This window comes from Pagrus major, chromosome 20, assembly GCF_040436345.1.
Source record: "Pagrus major chromosome 20, Pma_NU_1.0".
Lineage (NCBI taxonomy): Eukaryota > Metazoa > Chordata > Actinopteri > Spariformes > Sparidae > Pagrus > Pagrus major.
Window position 1 is genome coordinate 27,106,562 of NC_133234.1, and position 20,427 is coordinate 27,126,988.

General features: G+C 46.6%; 4 protein-coding genes across 4 annotated transcripts in view; 1 reads left to right on the forward strand and 3 right to left on the reverse strand.

The window, feature by feature from the left end:
- The window catches only part of rab40b (RAB40B, member RAS oncogene family), a 14,074-nt gene extending 11,707 nt beyond the window's left edge, over nucleotides 1–2,367 (reverse strand). Inside the window, exon 1 of the mRNA XM_073488946.1 lies at nucleotides 1,930–2,367. Within this exon, the coding sequence (XP_073345047.1) occupies nucleotides 1,930–2,071 (142 nt within the window). The 5' untranslated portion in view covers nucleotides 2,072–2,367. The remainder of the gene's footprint in view (nucleotides 1–1,929) is intronic.
- Nucleotides 2,368–3,985: 1,618 nt separating this feature from the next.
- cox11 (cytochrome c oxidase assembly homolog 11 (yeast)) lies at nucleotides 3,986–7,652 on the reverse strand. The gene is made up of 5 exons (XM_073489968.1): nucleotides 7,564–7,652; nucleotides 6,217–6,568; nucleotides 5,433–5,588; nucleotides 5,118–5,243; nucleotides 3,986–5,036 (listed from the first exon to the last, which is right to left on the reverse strand). The coding sequence occupies exons 2-5, from the start codon at nucleotides 6,526–6,528 to the stop codon at nucleotides 4,848–4,850; spliced, it is 783 nt and encodes a 260-aa protein (XP_073346069.1). The 5' UTR covers nucleotides 6,529–6,568; nucleotides 7,564–7,652; the 3' UTR covers nucleotides 3,986–4,847.
- A 1,008-nt stretch (nucleotides 7,653–8,660) lies between these two features.
- On the forward strand, nucleotides 8,661–13,801 carry LOC141015781 (chromobox protein homolog 2-like). Its single transcript, XM_073489966.1, has 5 exons — nucleotides 8,661–8,798; nucleotides 8,892–8,935; nucleotides 10,329–10,394; nucleotides 10,538–10,607; nucleotides 10,797–13,801. The coding sequence occupies exons 1-5, from the start codon at nucleotides 8,733–8,735 to the stop codon at nucleotides 12,192–12,194; spliced, it is 1,644 nt and encodes a 547-aa protein (XP_073346067.1). The 5' UTR covers nucleotides 8,661–8,732; the 3' UTR covers nucleotides 12,195–13,801.
- A 4,847-nt stretch (nucleotides 13,802–18,648) lies between these two features.
- Nucleotides 18,649–19,660, reverse strand: nog3 (noggin 3). The gene is made up of 2 exons (XM_073490285.1): nucleotides 19,634–19,660; nucleotides 18,649–19,326 (listed from the first exon to the last, which is right to left on the reverse strand). Exons 1-2 carry the CDS (start codon nucleotides 19,658–19,660, stop codon nucleotides 18,649–18,651), a joined length of 705 nt encoding a protein of 234 aa, XP_073346386.1.
- Nucleotides 19,661–20,427: the final 767 nt, after the last annotated feature.

Sequence of the window (20,427 nt, forward strand, 5' to 3'; positions counted from 1 at the left end):
AGATAAACAAAGTCTCTGACAGAAGAAGATGAGTGTGAGTGAACCAAGTCACAGTCGGCCTGAAGCTGCAGACCTCCAACATGGCCGCCGGAGTGCAATTACATCATCGTCTGTAAACTGAGTGTGAAGAGCCGAGAGCGCCGACTCGTCCTGGACAGCCTCCTGCAGAGTGTGAGTGAGTCATGAGCAGCTGCCTGCCACACACACACACACACACACACACACACACACACACACACACACACACACACACTCACACACACACACACACACACGCACACACACACACACACACGACTGCAATACCAAATATTAAAAATAAACAGAAGATGATGATAAATTATTAAAATGTGGATAAGAAATCAGACTGAACTGTGTTTGCTTTCAAATTAATAAACCATGTTTGATAAAAAATAGAAACTGAAGCTTCTGGTTTATAACAAAGAAACTCTGAGATTAATAAACTGTCGTCTTTAAGAAATATTAAAGTTTGGACAGAAAACAGAAAGAAATCTGTAAAATGTGAGAACCTGAAGGAACATCTGGCCTTACGTCAAGGCAAAACAACGTATGTGATAACCTGTTAGCTAACGTTAGCATTCACCCACTCTCTAGCTAACGTTACATCCTGTGTGTTTTTTTAACTTCCAGGTTTAAATAAATGTGTTCGTTGATGTTTGAAAATTCATTTACACTTCTGTCATTTTATGAAACGTGTCAAACCATAACATGAGTTAGGAAGTGGTTGAATGCTAACGTTAGCGGCTGTCTAGCAGCTTGTCAAATATGTTGCTTTAGCTAGCGATACGGCCTCATGTCCATCGTCGGTTCACTTCCCAGCTGATCAGCAACTGAGAAAACAACGGAAACAACATTTCTGATAACCTGGTAGCTAACGTTAGCAGGTTTTATAAATCCTGTTAGCGTCCGCAAGACAACAGCTATAGTTAACATTCAAACACTTCCTAGCTAACGTTAGCATTATCCCAGCATTCCAGCGTGACGTCAGAGGAAAATGGCCGCCGTGTGAATGTGGTCGACTAATCAGCTGATTGATTGTTTTCAGTTAATTGAGGAATGGTTTAGTTCATAAAGTTACAAAAAGCTGGAGAACAAAGTGACTCTTCAGACATTTACTGTCAGAAACAACAGATCTTCATAATTAACAAGCTGGAACCAACGAACTCAAACGATTTATTGATCATCAAAAGTGGCAATAATTTCCTTTTAATCGACTAATGAACTTTTGGTCCAACGGGTCACCGGATGCTTCTGAGGAGCCGCCAGATGATTAATGATGATTGATCACTTCAGTTATGAACTGAAACATCATTCTGTGTTTTCTTGTCTGAAGCTGTAGTACTGAAGCTGTGGTACTGAAGCTGTAGTACTGAAACTGTGGTACTGAAGCTGTAGTACTGAAGCTGTAGTACTGAAGCTGTGGTACTGAAGCTGTGGTACTGAGGCTGTGGTACTGAAGCTGTAGTACTGAGGCTGTAGTACTGAGGCTGTAGTACTGAAGCTGTGGTACTGAAGCTGTAGTACTGAAGCTTCAGTACTACAGAAGCTGTAGTACTGAAGCTGTAGTACTGAGGCTGTAGTACTGAAGCTGTAGTACTGAAGCTGTAGTACTGAAGCTGTGGTACTGAGGCTGTGGTACTGAAGCTGTAGTACTGAAGCTGTAGTACTGAAGCTGTGGTACTGAAGCTGCCTCTGAGCTGCGGTGGAGCAGAACATACAGATGTGTCTCCTGTTGTTCGGACCTCTGGCTCGGTTTGATCCACTGGTGCTCACAGCTGTCCGCCGCGCGTAAAAACAGGAACTCCGTGCGCGTAAAACCTCCAAAAATCGCCTGACAGGTGTGTTTCAGATCAATAAGTGACCTCTGCACACTGTGCCGTCCGGCCCGGTGCCGACTCGCTCACTCACCCGTGTTGTACCCGTACGGGGACTCGGACGCTCCGTCCTGCAGACTCGCCAGAATCTCGCCCTTCCCCACGTCGCTGTCCCCCACCAGCAGGAACTTGAGCAGGAAGTCGTGCGCCCTGGCCGGGCTGCTTCTGTGGCTCATCCTCAGCTGCCGCGTCCCATCATGAGACGAGACCCGGCAGCGCAGAGCCAGAACCTCCTCCGCTCCGCCTCGGTCCAAGACGGGAGAGAGGCGACGCGACGGTTCCGCTCCCTCCACGATCCACGACGGAGACTCTCAGTGTTTCAGTTCGGTCACCGGTTCAGATTGGGTCCAGAGGAGCTACAAGTGCCCCGCGTGACCCGCCGACACCACCGGAGGGCGGGTCAGTGCGTCCTCTGTGCCGCCCGCGCGCTCAGGACGCGCCGCGCTTTTTACGCACGAAGCTGAAAAGCCTCCACAGTCGGTTCAGTTCGGCTCCTGGACTCTGGACTGAGGACCCGGCGGCTCTCCGGCCTCCTGCTCCGCCTCCTGCCTCCGTCTGATTGGTCCATCCTTCCAGTTGCTAGGGCAACCTCGAGCCCAGACCTGACGCTGGAGACGTCCGTCAACACACGAGAGGAGGCGTTTGATTGGCTGTCCGCGTGACGTCACCGGCACAGGATCAGATGAACGAAGTACTTCCTGTCTAAACCTACAAAATAAAGGCCTGACAGCGCATCTATGTTGCCATTACATCTCATTTAAAAAATAAAAGTCTCAAATAAGTTTAGATCTTTAATCCGCCTTAAACTCATTAAAGGAGCAGTATGTAGTTTTATAGAAGAAATTCATATTATTTAAACTATTAATGAGGTAATAACACAAACTGTCTCCATCAGTGAATAAACCAGCTGCTCTCAGAAGAAAATAAGGTCCAGAACAGTCTGAAGATAGAAAGGTGGCAGGGTCCGCCACATATGAACACAGTAAAACAGTATAAACTGTGTTTTTGTCCTTTAAGGTCAGTTTGTTTGTTGAGTCAGTGGAGATCTTTCTCTGCTCATTAACACCACAGACTGCTCCTTTAATGTCGAACATGAAGCTGAGAGTTCTGAATCTCCAGGTTCGACACCGACACATGAAGAAGGCTTCAGGTGTTCCACAGCGTCTCCTCTGCTGCCACCTGGTGACCGACACGAGGCAGATCAATCACTTCTATCATCATTTCATCGTTAGAAAAAGGAAACAGAAGTTTTTCTGCTGCTCGGCCTCAAAACAACCAAATAATAACGTGTTGGTTTGTGCAGGACGAAGTGTTTCCTGTTTCAGTCGTCATTATTTTTAACTAACGAGCTGAGAAAACAGACGCGTCCTGATGAGCAGCTGAAGGAAACACGACCAAATAAAACTGGATCCAAAAGGTTCAACAAGTTAAAACGATACGTGACAAAACAACAGAGACAGAAACAAAATACACACGAGAGCAACAACTTTAAATAAAGTTATTTAACACGAACAATAAAACTACATGGACGTCTCATCACAGCCTCTGTCGCTCAGTGAGGCAGAACTTATTGATTCAGTCAACAATCATCTGCTGTAATATGATTCATAAAGTCTCTCAAAACTAAAACAGTCGTGAGTCTCTGAGCTGCAGCTCGACTCTTCAGTCCTGACGTCGACAGTTCAACAGCTCCTGAAGCGCTGACCCGTCACGCTGACCCGTCACGCTGACCCGTCACATTGACCCGTCACGTGGACCCGAGGAGGAGTGAAAGAACTGATCCAGTGTTTCTCTCTTCATTCGGTCTTTTGAGGACTTCGGCCGGTGGAGTCAAAATAATGATCAGATTCTAATATTCTGATGATTTCAAGACTTTTTGATTTGTTTTGTTTCCAGGACTTTCAATGACCTGGAAAGCTGCATTAAAGAACTCCAGGTTTTCCAGGATGAGCAGTTTGAGACGTACTGAGTCCAATATGACAGAATCTGAGGAAATTATCTTCACATGGCTGTTATTATTATTATTATTGTTGTTATTATTATTATTATTGTTATCAGATATTTGGGGAAAAGAAACAGAATAAGTTGCCTCAAGTGTAAATGATATTTTATTGTCATGTTTCTGAACGGCACCGGTGCCGTCTGACTTGTATCTGGACCGCAGGGTCGTCCCTCACACATCATGTTTCATTAATATCTGTTAATAAGCTGCTTTGTAGTGAAACCTGCGACTTCACTGACGTCTCTTCACCATCAAGTCTTTGACTGTTTTTCTCAAACATGAAGCTGCAACGATTTATTGATTTGTTGATTTGATTTGTTGATTTATTGATTTGTTATTGATATGAAATTAATTTTAAACTACTGTAATTATCAGATAAACAGGAGACACTGCAGGAGAACATTAACAGATAAAGAAACTTCTTGTGTTGATTATCACATGATGAGGAGACGTGTGGATATCAGCTGTCATCAGCCTGAAAACATGCAGATTCTCTTCATGTTGTTATGAATTAAATGTTCAAATGAGGCTGTGAACTTAAAACCTTCAGGATCAAACCTGAGCAGCTGGTGTCTGTGGTTCAATATGTGCTGATGAGCAGAAGTCGTTTCATGTGAATGTTTTCTGGTTTCTTTCCTCGTCTGTGACACTGAACTGAAAATCTCTGCGTTGAGATGTTTTAAACATTAATTGATCGATGCAGAACAATAATAATAATAATGGATCTCAGCCGTACAGAACAAATGTCTTGGATTATTTACACTTTAATTCTCTGTGACGCTGCACTGAAGTCTGTTCGACCTCGCTCTATGAGAAGCTGCTGTTTATGTGGAGCTACATGCTTCACTGTTACAGAAGAGAGTCTTGGATCAGTGGACCGAGATGTGAACCTGAAGCAGGTTCTGGTTCAGGGTGTGTCCGGTTCTCTTGGTGCCGCAGCCGTGGGCGGATCAGTTGTAGCTGTATCCGGGCAGAGGTAGTTTCTGACCCTCCTTGGCCTCGAAGAAGGTGTAGGACAGAGTGATGGTGTCCACTCGGGCCATCCTGGGGTCCTCGTCGAACTCCGGGTCGATGTAGAAGAAGACGGGCATGTCGACCTCCTCGTGAGGGTTCAGACGCTGCTCCTCGAAGCAGAAACACTGCAGAGAGACGACACACATTCATCATCGAGGTGAACCGGAGGGGAAGAAAGCTGCTTTTCTCAGAACCTCTCGGACTACCTGGATCTTGTTGAAGTACTGTCCCGCCTCGAAGGGAACCACGTTGTAGGTGGAGATGCCGGTGATTGCTTTATCTGTGGGGTTCTTTGCTCTGTAGAAAGCCAGCGCCGTCTCACCTGGAACCACCTGCACAACAACACATGATCATCTCAAACATCTGGTTTTAACTGGTTCCAGACCTGAATCAGGACCAGAACAGGGCTGCGGTCCCGTTCAACGACGCTCTTAACTTTTATGATTACATTCAGAGAGAGATCTGACAGAGGAACATGAAATGTCTGTGATGAGGCTCGTTGACGAGGACGTCGGTCTTACAAAGATCTCCGTCTGCTGAGGTTTGAAGTTCCACTGCATGCTGGCGTGTCGATCTGCGTTGAAGGTGATCTTGATGACGCGTTCCTTCACCGGCTCCATCGTCTCCACCTGCTCTGTGTCGTGGCCGGCCACCGCCATGCCGCCGAGCCCCGACGCCTGACAGACAAGAAACACAAACAGCTGTCACACCTGCTGGATTAAAGGAACAGTTCAACCAGAAATAAAAGACTGTGATCACAGCAGACGAGCTGAATGGAGACATCTGATGTTTAAATGATCTCCAGCTGCCTCAGGTGATGGCTGAGCCTGACTTTATATCATCAGGAGGAGATGATGGCTGAGCCTGACTTTATATCATCAGGAGGAGATGATGGCTGAGCCTGACTTTATATCATCAGGAGGAGACGATGACTGAGCCTGACTTTATATCATCAGGAGGAGATGATGGCTGAGCCTGACTTTATATCATCAGGAGGAGATGATGGCTGAGCCTGACTTTATATCATCAGGAGGAGATGATGGCTGAGCCTGACTTTATATCATCAGGAGGAGATGATGGCTGAGCCTGACTTTATATCATCAGGAGGAGATGATGACTGAGCCTGACTTTATATCATCAGGAGGAGATGATGGCTGAGCCTGACTTTATATCATCAGGAGGAGATGATGGCTGAGCCTGACTTTATATCATCAGGAGGAGATGATGGCTGGATTTACATTTTTGGCTGAACTGATCCTTTAAAAACATCTCCTCAGGAACAGGAAGTTGGGTTCTCTCCCTCACCTGACAGTAGAGCCTGTAGAGCGGCACCGCAGCGTACGACAGGCCGATCATCCCCACCCCGGCGGCGGCGATGTACGTCAGCACCGTCTTGTTCTTGTTCTTCCACTCCTCCTCTTGGCTCTTGGACTTCCTGCTCCGGCTCTTGACGCCTCGGCTCTGAGCGTGGGAACGCAGGGGAAGCCTCCGCTGCAGGAAGCGCTCAGCCTGAGAGTGCAGCGTCCTCGGAGCGTCGCAGCGAAGCGTCCGGACACATCGTGTTAACAGCACGCGAGGGCAGCAGAGGGACTGACGCACCAGGAGGGGGAGCAGCATGGCTGCACACCTGGAGCTGAGTCAGCAGAGGGAAACTCACCTGGATGGAGGTCAAACAGCAGCAGTCAGCCTGAGACACTTCATCACAACACAAAACATAGAAAAGATCTACAAAGGCTGTTAGATGTGATTTAATAACTACAAGGAGATTCTTACATTTGTGAACCTGGAAGCATCAAATATTTATTTGATTTGTCTTTAAATAATTAATTATCAGAACTGTTATGATTAATTATCTGTTGATCAACTAATTATCAACTCATTGACTCTGTTCAGCTCTGCCTTCAAGACTTTCTACCATATGTTCCAAATAACCTAACCAAAACATAATGTTCTCTGCGAGCACCAAACCAAACTCCATTCAAAAAGGTCACATTTTAAGGCCACCCTGCTTACTTGCATATACAGCTGTTGTAAAACAACTGTAATAGTTTCCCAGCTTGATGAAAAGTTACTCTTCATTTCGGCAGGTGACTCACTCCCTCAGCATCAACTCTTTACGTGCAAATCGAGCTGGAAACATTAAAAACCCTCTGACAGAGCCAGTCACACCGGCCAGTCGAGAGCGGCTGGATTTACTTTTAAAAACCAACATTTCCATCATGTTTAGTGTTCTTGGTGGATCATGTGTGAGCCGAATTCAGCAGAGAACAGTGAAGACTCGCACAATGTCTCCTGTCACAAGATTAAATGTATATAAATGTGCTAAAACACAGTCAAACTCACAATTTCTCGCTTTTTTTAACAGTCTTTTGCGATAATTTAACCATGAAATAAAGAACTGAGGTGTTATCGGAGCAAACTGACATTAAAGTTTAACTTGAGCTTTGCTGATGTTGATGTAATAAGTTGTTAAATTTAGCACAGCAGGCTAACATGCTAACATGCTAACAGTCAGTGCAGGTAGCGTCTCCCTCTGACCTACAGTCACCGGCTGTTAGCATGTTAGCATGTTAGCTCCGCAGCAGCTAACATGCTAACAGAGACAAACACACTTTAATTTAATTACTTTAATCATCTTTGATTCACTGATACCTTCGACGATGAGCTCTGCTGTCATTCACCGCCACGGACACACACATTACCAAACATACCCAGCGGAAACGTACGTAACACGTGTGCAACACAGAACTAGCTCCCCTGCAAACACGAGCCCGAAGGTTCCGCTGCAGAGTAAACAGAACACGTTCTAGTGAAACAGCCAGTTGTTACAATAATGTTTAATAAATATAAATCCTGCTCACACACACACACACACACACACACACACACACACACACACACACACACACACACACCGCCTGTGACCACACAATAACCACAGGTATTAAATACACGCAGTGGATGTGTTTCCCTCTGTGGTGCAGGAGACGAAGAAGAGAAAAAATACTCATGTGAAGTACAAGTACCTCAAAATTATACTGCTGATATTCCACCACTGTTCAGGACTGCAGTAAGTACGGAAGCCCACCTCCGCCAATTACAGAAAACAAATAATGATGAAAACTAAAGTTGATGAGAAACAATATGTCGTCATTATTATGTGATAAAAGTCACGAGAGTTCAGAATTTCAGTTTTTTTAACTAAAATTTTTGACAGTTTATTTTATAATTTGGGCTTTTCGATGTAATAATTACAACTATTTTCATTACTTTGGTTTGCTTCTATAATCTTTGGCTTTTTGAATTTAATTGTAACTTTTTCTTCCAGAATTTTGATTTTCATATTATAACTTTGGCTTTTTTTCTCCTCATACCTCCTAATAATTACTCATGATTATAATTTTGACTTTGCATTTTATAATTTATTTATTTTGAATCTCATATTTTTGGATATATTTTCTTCCTCAAGGCTTAGGTTTCATCTTTTTTTGTTTACTGTAACTGGTGCTAGTCTTAAAATAAATGACCAACTGGTTATTTAAATATTTATTTTACAGAGAAATTATTTTTTATTTCGTTTTGTCTTGAATTCATTAACACGTGAGTGGAACCAACTGGCACTACAGTGGGTCTTATAGTATAGTTATAATAGGCTGTGTAGTTATTATATCTGATTATTGATCACGTCCTAACAGCTGTATTGTGTTTGTTTGTGTGATAAAGTGTTTATCGGAGCTGATCAGTGAGCTGCAGGCGGCGCTACGGTGGCCGTGCGGGGTCAAAAGCGCGCCGGCTGCTCGTCGCGAGGGGCTGCTGCAGTAATGGAGGGGGTCACGGTCGGACAGGTATTTGATGCGGAATGCATCCTCAGCAAACGGCCGAGAAAGGTAAGAACACCCGGCCAGCGGCTCCGCGGGGACTCGGCTCCGGTCCGGACGGTTCTGTTCACGTCTCCCTGACATTGTGTGTCTCTTCCACAGGGCAAGTTCGAGTATCTGGTGAAGTGGAGAGGGTGGTCGTCTAAGTAAGTAGCTAGCTAGCATCCTGCTAGCCGCCGCGGCTAACGACACACACACAGCCGATACACGGCTCCAAACAATGCGGGTGGGAGCTGCGGGGCTTCCTGTCCCGCTCGGGACGGTGCGAGCCCCGCACAGGAGGAGACACCCGCAGATCTCCGGCCGACACGCTGGCTGATGGACACGCACAGGCTAACCGGGCTGCAGCAGCCATTTCTGCTCCTCTCAGCCGTTTAACAGAAAGCAGCTGATGCTACAGAGCAGCTGCAGCTGTCTGCTCACCTGCAGCCGCCGACACTCAGTGATCTGCTCACCTGCAGCCGCCGACACTCAGTTATCTGCTCACCTGCAGCCGCCGACACTCAGTGATCTGCACACCTGTGTTATCTGCACACCTGTAATCTGCACACCTGCGTTATCTGCACACCTGCGTTATCTGCACACCTGTGTTATCTGCACACCTGCACATTCACCCTGAACCTGCAGCGATCATCACCATCACACAGTAAACACGCAGCATCTGTGTCTCTGGACTTCAGGGATCATCTTGCATGATGTTGCAGTGATTATATTCATCGTCAGTTAATTGATTAGAAGTCAAAAAATGATAAAATACTCATCACAAAGTCTCTTCAGACGTCTTGTTTTGTCCCACCAGCTGTTCGAAACTCAGATTACAGTCGTATGAAACAGAGAAATCCAGCTCAGTTTCATTATTATAACTGCACTGACTAATCGATTAGTTGTCATTAATTAAATTAAAGGCAAATTATTTTGAATAAGTAAATTTTTAAAGAAGAAAGTGATGGTGTCAGAATAAGAAGAGAGAACAGGTGAAACCAGATCTGACGTGAATATTTCCTGGTTTCTCTCTACGAGGTGTTTTGAGCATTAACGTGTTTTCTGAGCGATGAGACGGCTGACGGGACAATAACTTGTGAATAATGACGTCACTCAGCATCTGGACTGACCGGCACTTCTTCCAATAATTTAACCCTTTTCATTTCTTTTATAAACTGTTTTCATTACTACAATTATGTTTCCTGCTGCAACAAGAAATCAATTAGCCGTCAACTATTAAATTACTCACAGGCTACTTTGATAATCAAAAGGACAAAACGAGACATTTGAAGACGACATTTTATGACATTTTTTAGACCAAACAGAGATTCATCGAGAAACTAATCGATAGCTGCAGCAAAATAGTTCCTGATGAATTGGACTCATTGATCAGTAAACGTAAACGTGATGATCGATGTTTCTGCTGAACTTTACAAAATGATGATAGATCAGTGTTGTGGTCTGAAACTGAGGCTGAGCCACAAAACTCAAACTAGAAAAATGAAAGATTTCATGAATCTTCTGTCAAAGTGCTCAAACAGTTTCTGATGTTTTCAGGCACAACAGCTGGGAGCCCGAGGAGAACATCCTGGACCCGAGGCTGCTGGCAGCGTTTCACAAGAGGTGTGTGTGTGCACGCGTTTCATAACCTGCTAAAGGTTCCTTGTAGTCGATTAAAGACAGAAACGACTGAGCAGCTTTTACCATTAAAACGTCTGCAGAGAACGAACTGATGATTAATGTGAAGGTTTGTGTTTGTTCCTCAGAGAGCAGGAGAGGGAGCTTCTGTTCCAGAAGAAGGGAAAGAGGCCGCGAGGACGACCGCGGAAGATTCTGGTAACTCTTCTTTCCACTGTCGATTAGTTGTTGATCTCTAAAATGTTGAGAACAAATCTTTTGTTTTGTCTACAAAGATCTTCAGTTTACTGTCACAGAGGAAAGAAACCAGAAAACACATGACGTCAGAGGTGGTGACGACCGATCGATGAATCTCATCTCACTTCATTTTGTTCTTCATCTTTTTAGCCGCCTGCTCCTGCTGCTACAAAAGACAGCCGCTCCTCGTCCTCCTCTTCCTCCGGCCTCTCATCATCCCCCTCCTCCTCTTCCTCAGAGGATGAAGATCACTCAAAGAAGGCGAAGCCCGGCCCTCGGGTCCACCCGGTCCCCCAGAAGAGGCCTCAGATGGTGCTGGCCAAACCAGATCCTCCACGCAAGAAGAAGCGCGGGAGGAAGCCGCTCCACCCTGACCTGAGGGCTTTAAGACAGGCGAAGAGCAGACCTCCTCCACCTTCTCCTCCTCCATCTCCTCCTCCTCCTCCTCCACCTCCACCTCCTCGCCACCACCAGGTGCTCAGACAGCCCAGGGAGGAGCCTCGGCCCGGGGTGAAGAAACCCCTGCAGCCGGCCAGCTTCACCTACACCGGGCTGAGCAGGAGCTGCAGAGACGAGGCTGCCTCCGCCTCCCAGACCTCCACCAGCTCCTTCTCCCAGACAGCCGCCTCCAAGTCCGGATCCCTCAGTTGCATCTGGACCAGTCGCTCCATGTCTCCGTCCTCCGGCTCCTCCTCCTACAACAAAACCGGTCCGTCCCCTCAAAGTAAGAACTCTGTGTCCGAGCTGAAGCGCTCCATCTCAGAGAGCGGCAGCAGCAGAGGAGACGGCTTCAAGGTGTCTCCTCTGAAACAGGGTGGAGGTTCGGGGTCGTTGGGTCTGCACGGCGGCTTCGGGGGAGGTCAGACAGTCCAGCGCTCCCCGCTGGGCCCGCGGAGGCAGGAGGGTGTCGGAGGTCAGGCCGGGTTGAGTCAACACAAGCAGCAGAACCTCTCCAAACCATCGTCCTCACCGACGCCTCGAGACCGAGCCAATCAGGCTCTCAGCCTCCGAGCGCTCAACCTGCAGAGCGTCAGCAAGCCACCAGGTGGCAGCAACACGAGCGGCGCCGGAGCAGTAGCGTCCAGGTCGAGCCTAAGGAGCGGCGGCAGCATCGTGGTCAAAGGAGCGATGGGGATCATGAAAGAGACTCGAACATCAGCGGGGGGGCAGCGCCCCGGCGTGGCAGCAGGAGGCGCCGGAGAGCAGGGGAGGTTCAGAGAGGACAGGAAGGAGATGTTGTCCGGCGGGAGGCACGAGGAGAGGAAACACGGGCTCAGCTCTCAGAGCCGGAGTCTGAACGAGCTCAGCACCGGCGACTCTGACGAGAGCAGCAGCAGCGAATCGGAGCACGGCGCCGCCCTGTATCCAAACAACAGCAGGCCCAGCCTCGGCAACGACGCCACGGAGTCTGACACGGAAACGGACTGGCGGCCGGCCCGGAGCCTCCTAGAGCACGTGTTCGTCACCGACGTCACAGCCAACTTCATCACGGTGACGGTGAAGGAGTCGCCGACCAGCGTGGGATTCTTCAACTCGCGGAATCACTGAAGGACGTCAGTGACGACGCCTCAGCGCGCCGAGCTGAGCTGGACCAAACAACCCTTCCTACAGCAGCTCTCAGGGTTCCTACGCCGCTCTGGATGTTTATCTACAGGGACTTCAGTCATTCTCAGATCTTTATACGTGTCGAAGCGCACAACAACTGTGGGAAAGTTAACATGGTGTCAAACAGACTCTGAAGTTTCAGTCAGACACAGTGGAGACGTGACACCGAATCTTCCTCTGGTCACGTATTTGTTTCATGTAGGAACCCTGATGTTTAGACCCTGTTTACACCTGGTACTCAAATGTAGTCTGTGTCTGGAGACGGAGAAGACTCAGTGATGGATCTGGATCTGTTCATCCATCGTCATCCTGTGGGCCCGATACAGTTAACATCAGTGTTTCACTTCACTTTACTCAAACTGTACCACTTCCTCTTTGTGGATCTGATCATGCAGTTGTTGAGATCTTTGCAGCTTCCACTTCAACATAACAGAGGTGAATGGATTTTAGTTTGAGTTGCAACAGCAGCGTCATTTACCAGGAATAAAGTCAGAGAAGCTCAGAGTAAATACGTGCTGCTGAGACTCCGCTGCTGCCGAGAAAACATAGCATTTATTAATGGAGTTTGGTTTGTGGTGGAGGATTTAGAGCAGAAACTGAAAACTCAGCAGCAACGTTAATTAACCAGAAATAAAGAGCCAGGAGCTCAGAAAAATCCACAGACTTGTATTAGAAATATCTGCTGCCACAAAATCTAGTTTTTTGAATGGAGTTTGGTTTGTGGTGGAGAATTAAAAACTGAACCTAAAAGTGCAACAGTAAGTCTCAGTTGTCAGAAAAAACACAAACCTCACTGAGGATAGCTGGTTTGGATTAAATTGTGCGTTTTTTGAATGGAGTTTGGTTTGTTGAAGGTAAATTATTTCCAGTCCACGTCGAGTGAAGAGCAGCGATGACTCGATTGATCAGCACCAGTTTACAGGCTGAGTTTTATTCGACGGTGTGTAAACGGGGTCTAACAGCTACAGATGGATCTTTATCAGCACCTCTCCAGTGCCTCAGGTTCTTCCCTTTCGAGCCCACTGCCACCGTTCAGCTGCTTGTGACGATGATTAGTTTGAGTAGGACATTTTGTGCTTGTCGGACCTGTATCCAAACTAAACATGTGGCTTTAACCAGAGCAGCATGTTTAAAAAAAAGTTGAAAAAAAGAAGTGAAGTCCGTCTGTGATCGGTAACTTTTCATCCAATCGTCTTTCAGTTCTCTTTGGACCAAAGGTGTTATGAATGTGAATGATCTCCTCGTTGATTTCTATCATTGACAGTATTCGTTGCACTACGCACAGTTTAAATGTAATCTGATTCCTCCTCCTCATCTCAGAAGAGTCGCTCCATCATCACTTATATCTACCGGTTTTATACCATTTTAATAATCTGTGTCTTTTGGAGTTGAAATATGTGTTAATTTATATTTGTAAATATGTTTTTTTTTCATGTGATATCTGATATCTATCTGGTGCTCATGTTGGCTTACTAGCTTCAGATACTTGTAGCCTGTGTGCCTCTGCCATTTTGAAGGTATTTGAAATAAACCAGAAGAAGCTAAAGACTGAAGACGTCCTCGTGTTGTGAGTGATGGCTGCTGTTCACCTCTTCACCAGCAGGTGTCGCTGTCAGACAGACGATGAAGCGTCTGGATTTGTGGACAGAAGAAGAAAATCTCCAGCTCAGCTCCGCCTGTGTCTGTTGGTCTGTTTTTAATGATCTGAGGTTTTCTTATTGATCAGCATCAGAATTGTTCAGTGACATCGTCTGTTCATCACTTCCTGTCTGACACGACACAGAAACAGGAAGTGATGCAGCTTCAGGTTCGTGTTCTGCAGCTGCAGTTATTGATCGATTTGTTGACTGAAAGAAATTCATGAACAACTATTTAGCAGCCCTGCTGTTGACTGAACACAGATCAATAAACCCAGAGAGCAACAAACAGATCAATAATCTGCGAGAGACTGGATCAATAACCGTCTGCATCACAGCAGGAGGTGGAAGACACACATTGAACATAAGTGTCGTATAAAGTTGGAAATCTGTCAGAATATTCAAGTTCATTGATAAGATTGATACACGGCTGGGTACGAATACAGTACTCTGACTTATGTAATCAGATTACATAAGTAAAGATAATCAGCCTAGATCCAAATAAACTGGTCAAACTGATCAATAAACTGGTCAAACTGATTACAATTTATATTGATTTATTTTATATAATTAATTAACACATTAAACTGATAATCAATGTATGTGTGTGTGAGTATGTGTGTGTGTGTGTGTGTGTGAGTGTGTGTGTGTGTGTGTGTGTGTGTGTGTGTGTGTGATTTATGGTCTCTGAGGTGGAATTTTCCCAAAATAAGCTTGAGTAAACAGCAGCGACAGAGACGCCCTCACAGCAACACTGGTATGTATCAACACAGTGAACAGTGTGAGGCAGTGTGCTGCACACACACACAGACACACACACACAGACACACACACACAGTCTCAGCTTGCAGTTTTGGGTTCATATTACAGTCAGAGATAACCTGTGATGGAATGTAACTAAGTACATTTACTCCAGTACTGCACCATTAGTTACTTCTGCTCCACTACATTAATCTGATGTTTTATAGAAACATTATTCTTATTACACAAAGTCACGTCGAACAGGCGACAGTGTAACATTATACAATAATCAAAAGTACCTCAGAATTGTTCTTGACTGCAGTACTTTAGTAAATATGCTCTGTCACTATACTATATATTTATATTTATTAATATTTGTGTTCACATGCAGTAAAGATGTTTCACACACAGACACACAGACACACACACACACAGACACACACTCACAGTACAGGAGGCAACACGTCTGCTGAACCTGCTGCAGGACTCAGGTTCACAAGAGACGCCTGAAACAGTGTGTGTGTCTGTGTGTGTGTCTGTGTCTGTGTGTGTGTGTGTGTGTGTGTGTGTGTGTGTGTCTGTGTGTGTCTGTGTGTGTCTGTGTGTGTCTGTGTCTGTGTGTGTGTGTGTGTGTGTGTGTGTGTGTGGGCGGCTGCAGTAGCCGGCTGTCTCCTCACACTGGGGTGGAAACCTTGAGACGTCTTGGTGAGACATCCGATGTCTCCCACTCGTCCTTCCTGTCAGAACCTGCTGGAAGAAGTAATCAGAACTTTTACTTGAGTAAAAATACTTCAGTGTAAAAATACTCGATTACAAGTAAGTCAGTCCACCATGAAAGCTCCTCCTGCACATGTAAAGACAAGTATAATGTGTTTGGTGGCTCCAGAGGAAGCTATCTGATAAACTGCCTCCAGTGATGTCACTCAGAGGCTGAGGTGCATTGTGGGTAATGTAGTCAACAGGTTTGAAAAGCAGTCCACTGGTCTGTAATTTCAATAAACAGCAGAACAGACGTCACCTTTTTCCTCCACTTTCTTCTTCCTGTTCAAAACCTGCTGCATACATTACCCACGATGCACCTCGACCACGGAGTGACATCACTGGAGGCAGTCGACGGGCAGCTTCCTCTGCTGTGTGATCTGTGACGTCACATCACGTCAGTGCAGGTCGGGTCAGATTTAAAGGTTCAGTCCGGAGAATTTAGAGGATTTATCAGCAGAAATGTGATTTAAAAACTCAAAACGATGTTTCACCTGCGTCTGATCACCTGAAACTAAGAATCGTGTGTCTTCAATGTTTTGAGCAGGTCCTCGTCCTCAGAGTCCATGTTTCTACAGTCGTCCAGGCAGGAAGTAGGTTCAATAATATCTTTATTAATAAAACAACTGGAACAAACAGGAGGACGAACAACGACCACCTGACAGAGACGGACGACAGCAGCAGGTGAGTCATGACAGCAGGTGAGGACAAAGAACTGAGAGGACAGGAGATCTGAGACCTTCAAATTAAAACAGGAAATACAATATTTGTGAGTTTTGGGATGTTTTATTACAGACAACAAACAAAAACAGGTCTGCACTGAACTTAATCTGATGTTTTACAGCGTCTGTTTTTATCTGCACGATGAGTTTAGACTGATATCTGACACGAAAGATCAATTAATTAATGAAATCTGGAACATTTTACAGAGTAAAATTCAACCTGTCTGTAGATCACATCACAGGTACCTGACACACACACACACACACATACACACCAGACTGATGTCGACCTATCAGAGCACATCACGCACGGCAGACGCAGCGAGACGAGACAAAGACGTAAAAGACGTGAACAGACAGAGAGGGAGGCTGAATGGGGAGAAAAGGCGTGTTAGTGTCTCGTATCTGCAGAGAGTTTCTTATTTTCTCTCTTTGTTGCTGCTCGGACGCTTTACCAACCCAACATGTGGCTGTTTGACGTCCTGGGAATGAGACTCAACAATCAACTATCTTTGTGGTGCGTTCAGGAACAGCTGGGACAAATCCTGCTGACTCTACCTTTAACTTTAACAGTCTTTGAATTATATTAATATGACGTGAGCTTCAGTAGCTTTGACCACAAATGTCCTTCAGAGGGAGACTTTCTACTCTGATACTCTGAGTACATGTCAGAGCCTGTACTCGATTACTTTTACTGGAGTAAAGAAGCTGAGTCAGTACTTCTACTTTTACCACAGTCTGTTTTTAAGTATCTGAACGTCTCCTGGAGGACAGACTGTGAGGACTCAACTGTCACCAGACCACTGAGCAGAAGAAAACATGTTCACATCACATTACAGCTGACTTTCATGTTGGAGCGATGGATTACAGCCTGGTGACACGACGGCCAAGCCAGAGACCACTGTCTGAGACTGTGTTTCAACATTTGTAAGTGTGAAACCACTGGATATGATTTACAAGACGTTGGGACATTTTCCAGCCGTGTTTGAGGCGACAGACCTGGATGTTTTTGACAGAACGTCGACACGTTTCTGTCGAGATTTGTTGCCGCAAAAATGGATGTTTTTGATGAGACGTCGGGAAGTTTCCAGTTACGTTTGAGGCAGAAAAAAATCTGGTGTTTTTAACTGGACGTCAGGACATTTCCTGTCGTGTTCGTGGCAACAGAACCAGATATTTCCAGCTGTTGAACTGAATTATTTTGTGCTATTTATACGTGTTTCTATTATTTTGTCCACCACCTTTAAATAACAGAACTCCTCATCACAGCGTTATAACACCGACTACATGTCTATAAAGCACTGCTCACCTTCACAGGCCTGAAGAAGAAACATGATCCAGTTTTAATAAAAGTGATTGATCACATGTATCAATAATAGTTCTCAGTGATTTTTGCTGTAAAATCGTCGTCCGTCAGCAGCTTCACGTTTTCTCCTTTAATAATGTTGAAGTTGGGACCAAACAAACACTCAGTGGAGACAATAACCAACACGTTCACACTTTAACTTAAATATCGTGTTTACATCAGAACAAACAGTCTCAGTCTGGTTTAAGACCGACTGTCCCTTTTTATTTCAACAGCATCTGAAGATATTTGAAGTAAAAAGTTTGAATAATAAAAATATGAATGATTTCTGTCATTCTGGGACTTCTGGCTTTGATACGTCAGGACGAACATTTCATAAATATCAACAGATACGATCAGATACAAATACAGTAGGTGTGATTATATTAATAATACTGACCTTCCTTTTATACAAAGTTCTGTCATGAAATAATAAAAACATGTGCATCAAATATACAGGTAGCCATCTTAATAACCATCATTAAAACTTGAATCTATAGTTATTTCACTGTTAAACAATCAAACGCTTTATAAACTGCAGAGCTCCAGCTGCTGCAGGATCACTGAAGGATGAGGGGAAGTTCACATCTGAGCCGACGCTTTCATCAGGATGTCGGGACTTTTTCCAGCTTTGTTTGCTGAAACTAAACTGGACGTCTCTGAGGACATTAAGTGTCCGGACACATTTGTGGAAACAAAATCAGAATATTTGGGACACTTTCTGATGATGCAGCGACAAAAACCCCACAGATGTTTGACTGGATTTTAACAAGAACAGGAGATTTAGAGGCAGTTTTTGGAAACAAACAGGCAGCTGTGTTTGTGGGGTCCATACCAGACTCTTCTGATGAGACATGTGGACGTGTCCAGCTGAAACAACTTCAGATGAGTCTATAAGCTTTTATAATCAAAGGTTTATAGATGGTTTCTTGTTTGCTGACAGTTGAATAACTCTAATGAACTGGATGTGTCATTAATGCAGCTCATTATAAAGTGTCAGCAGAAACATGAGCAGTGATTTAAAATGAGACTTTTCAACATGAATTACATTAAAAGCTGATTTGATTTAATATAAAAAAAAGTTTTTTGATTCCAACTTTCTTCACTGTGTTGCAGTCAAACAGTCTGTGACTCAGGACGGGTCCATGTTCTTCTTCATGTGTATGAGTGAGCAGAGTTCTGGTCAGTTCTGGTCAGTTCTGGCAGGAGCACTTACACTCTGATATCACCGGGTACTGAACTGGTATCCAGGCGCATTTCAGACCCCCCTTTTTCTGCAGGCAGCGCCATCGCAGGATCGTAAAGTGAGTCGATTTGGCCGGCTTGCAGAACATCCCTTCAGGGACCGAACAGGACCGCTTATTGTAGCAGCTCCCCACCTTCACGTAGCGCGGCCAGAACCTGCTGCCCAGGTCGTTCCATGCGTAAACCACCGGGCAGAAGGCGTAGGACCACAGCCACAGCTGCAGCCTCCTCCGCAGCTTTTTACTCGGCTTCTGCTTCTTGCCGGGCTGCACCTCGAACTCCATGGCCCGGATCTCTTTGGGCATCGCTGCCGAGAGCTTCTGCCGCAGCTCCGCCTCGCTGCCGTCCTCGCTCCCCGCGTACCTGTCCTCCGGCGGGGAGACGGACATGAAGTGCGGGTCGAAGTGGCTGCCCAGAGCGCTCCTCAGCTCCGTCTCGTTCAGGTCCTTCTCCCGGGGGTCCAGCACCGGGTCCGGGTCCTCTTTTAGCTCCACTATGGGCAGAGAGTCACTGGGAAGGGGACGCAGCAGGTAGTAGTGTTGGCACATGCCCACCTCGACCCCGAAGCCCAGAGAGAGCACGAGCACACACAGAGCCAGGAGGTACCAGGAGTTATCCATCTCCTCCTCCGCAAGGACCAGGGTCAGAACCCCACAGGGACCAGGGTCAGAACCCCACAAGGACCAGGGTCAGAACCCCACAGGGACCAGGGTCAGAACCCCACAAGGACCAGGGTCAGAACTCCCACAGGGACCAGGGTCAGAACTCCCTCGGAGCGTCAGTCTGGAGGGAACTTATCCAAGTCTGTGCTGAGCGCAGCAGACGCACCGCGCACGGCGCAGCGGGGGAGGAACCGGCGCGACGCTCCACAACTTCTCAGAAACTTTGAGCTGCTGGCGGGTCAGAGAGAGAGCGGGACCGGGAGAGCGGGACCGGGAGAGCGGAGACCCCACAGTCCATGATCCGGGTCCCCGCCTGAGAAGAGACGGACTCAGCCCCGAGCTTCCCCGGTCAGCAGGTCCCGGCGAGACAGCTGAGCGGCCGGCGGCTCGCTGCTCTCAGTCCGCATGTTGGCGCACCGGCTGCCGCCTCCTCTGGTCCTCCTGCCGCCTCCTCTGGTCCTCCTGCCGCCTCCTCTGGTCCTCCTGCCGCCTCCTCTGGTGCTCCTGCCGCCTCCTCTGGTGCTCCTGCTGCCTCCTGTGGTCCTCCTGCCGCCTCCTCTGGTCCTCCTGCCGCCTCCTCTGGTCCTCCTGCTGCCTCCTCTGGTCCTCCTGCCGCCTCCTCTGGTCCTCCTGCCGCCTCCTCTGGTGCTCCTGCTGCCTCCTGTGGTCCTCCTGCCGCCTCCTCTGGTGCTCCTGCTGCCTCCTCTGGTCCTCCTGCCGCCTCCTCTGGTCCTCCTGCCGCCTCCTCTGGTCCTCCTGCTGCAGACTGAACTGAAGCCGCCTCAGACTGCAGCCCAACATCCAGCGGGGCGGTGATGTAACTCTGAAGAGAGAGAGAGCTGCTGCCATCCCGCCAACACACACACACACACACACACACACACACACACACACACACACACACACACACCACACCACACACACACACACACACACACACACACACACACTGTTCACTGTCTGTTAACGACTACAGACGAACACACACACCTGACACACAGCGGCTGCACTGTGTGTGTTGCAGTGTGTTGCAGTGTGTTACAGTGTGTTGCAGTGTGTTACAGT

Excerpts from the sequence above, each read along its gene's own strand:
- LOC141015781 (XM_073489966.1), top strand. The coding sequence starts at position 8,733 with ATGGAGGGGGTCACGGTCGGACAGGTATTTGATGCGGAATGCATCCTC. Across the intron at positions 8,936-10,328 it reads TGGAGAGGGTGGTCGTCTAA|GCACAACAGCTGGGAGCCCG; the intron begins GTAAGTAGCTAG and ends TGATGTTTTCAG. Across the intron at positions 10,395-10,537 it reads CTGGCAGCGTTTCACAAGAG|AGAGCAGGAGAGGGAGCTTC; the intron begins GTGTGTGTGTGC and ends TTTGTTCCTCAG.
- cox11 (XM_073489968.1), bottom strand. The coding sequence starts at position 6,528 with ATGCTGCTCCCCCTCCTGGTGCGTCAGTCCCTCTGCTGCCCTCGCGTG. Across the intron at positions 5,244-5,432 it reads CTCAGCAGACGGAGATCTTT|GTGGTTCCAGGTGAGACGGC; the intron begins GTAAGACCGACG and ends GTTGTTGTGCAG. Across the intron at positions 5,037-5,117 it reads AGTACTTCAACAAGATCCAG|TGTTTCTGCTTCGAGGAGCA; the intron begins GTAGTCCGAGAG and ends GTCTCTCTGCAG.
- nog3 (XM_073490285.1), bottom strand. The coding sequence starts at position 19,660 with ATGGACTGTGGGGTCTCCGCTCTCCCG. Across the intron at positions 19,327-19,633 it reads GTGGGGTCTCCGCTCTCCCG|GAGGAGATGGATAACTCCTG; the intron begins GTCCCGCTCTCC and ends GTCCTTGCGGAG.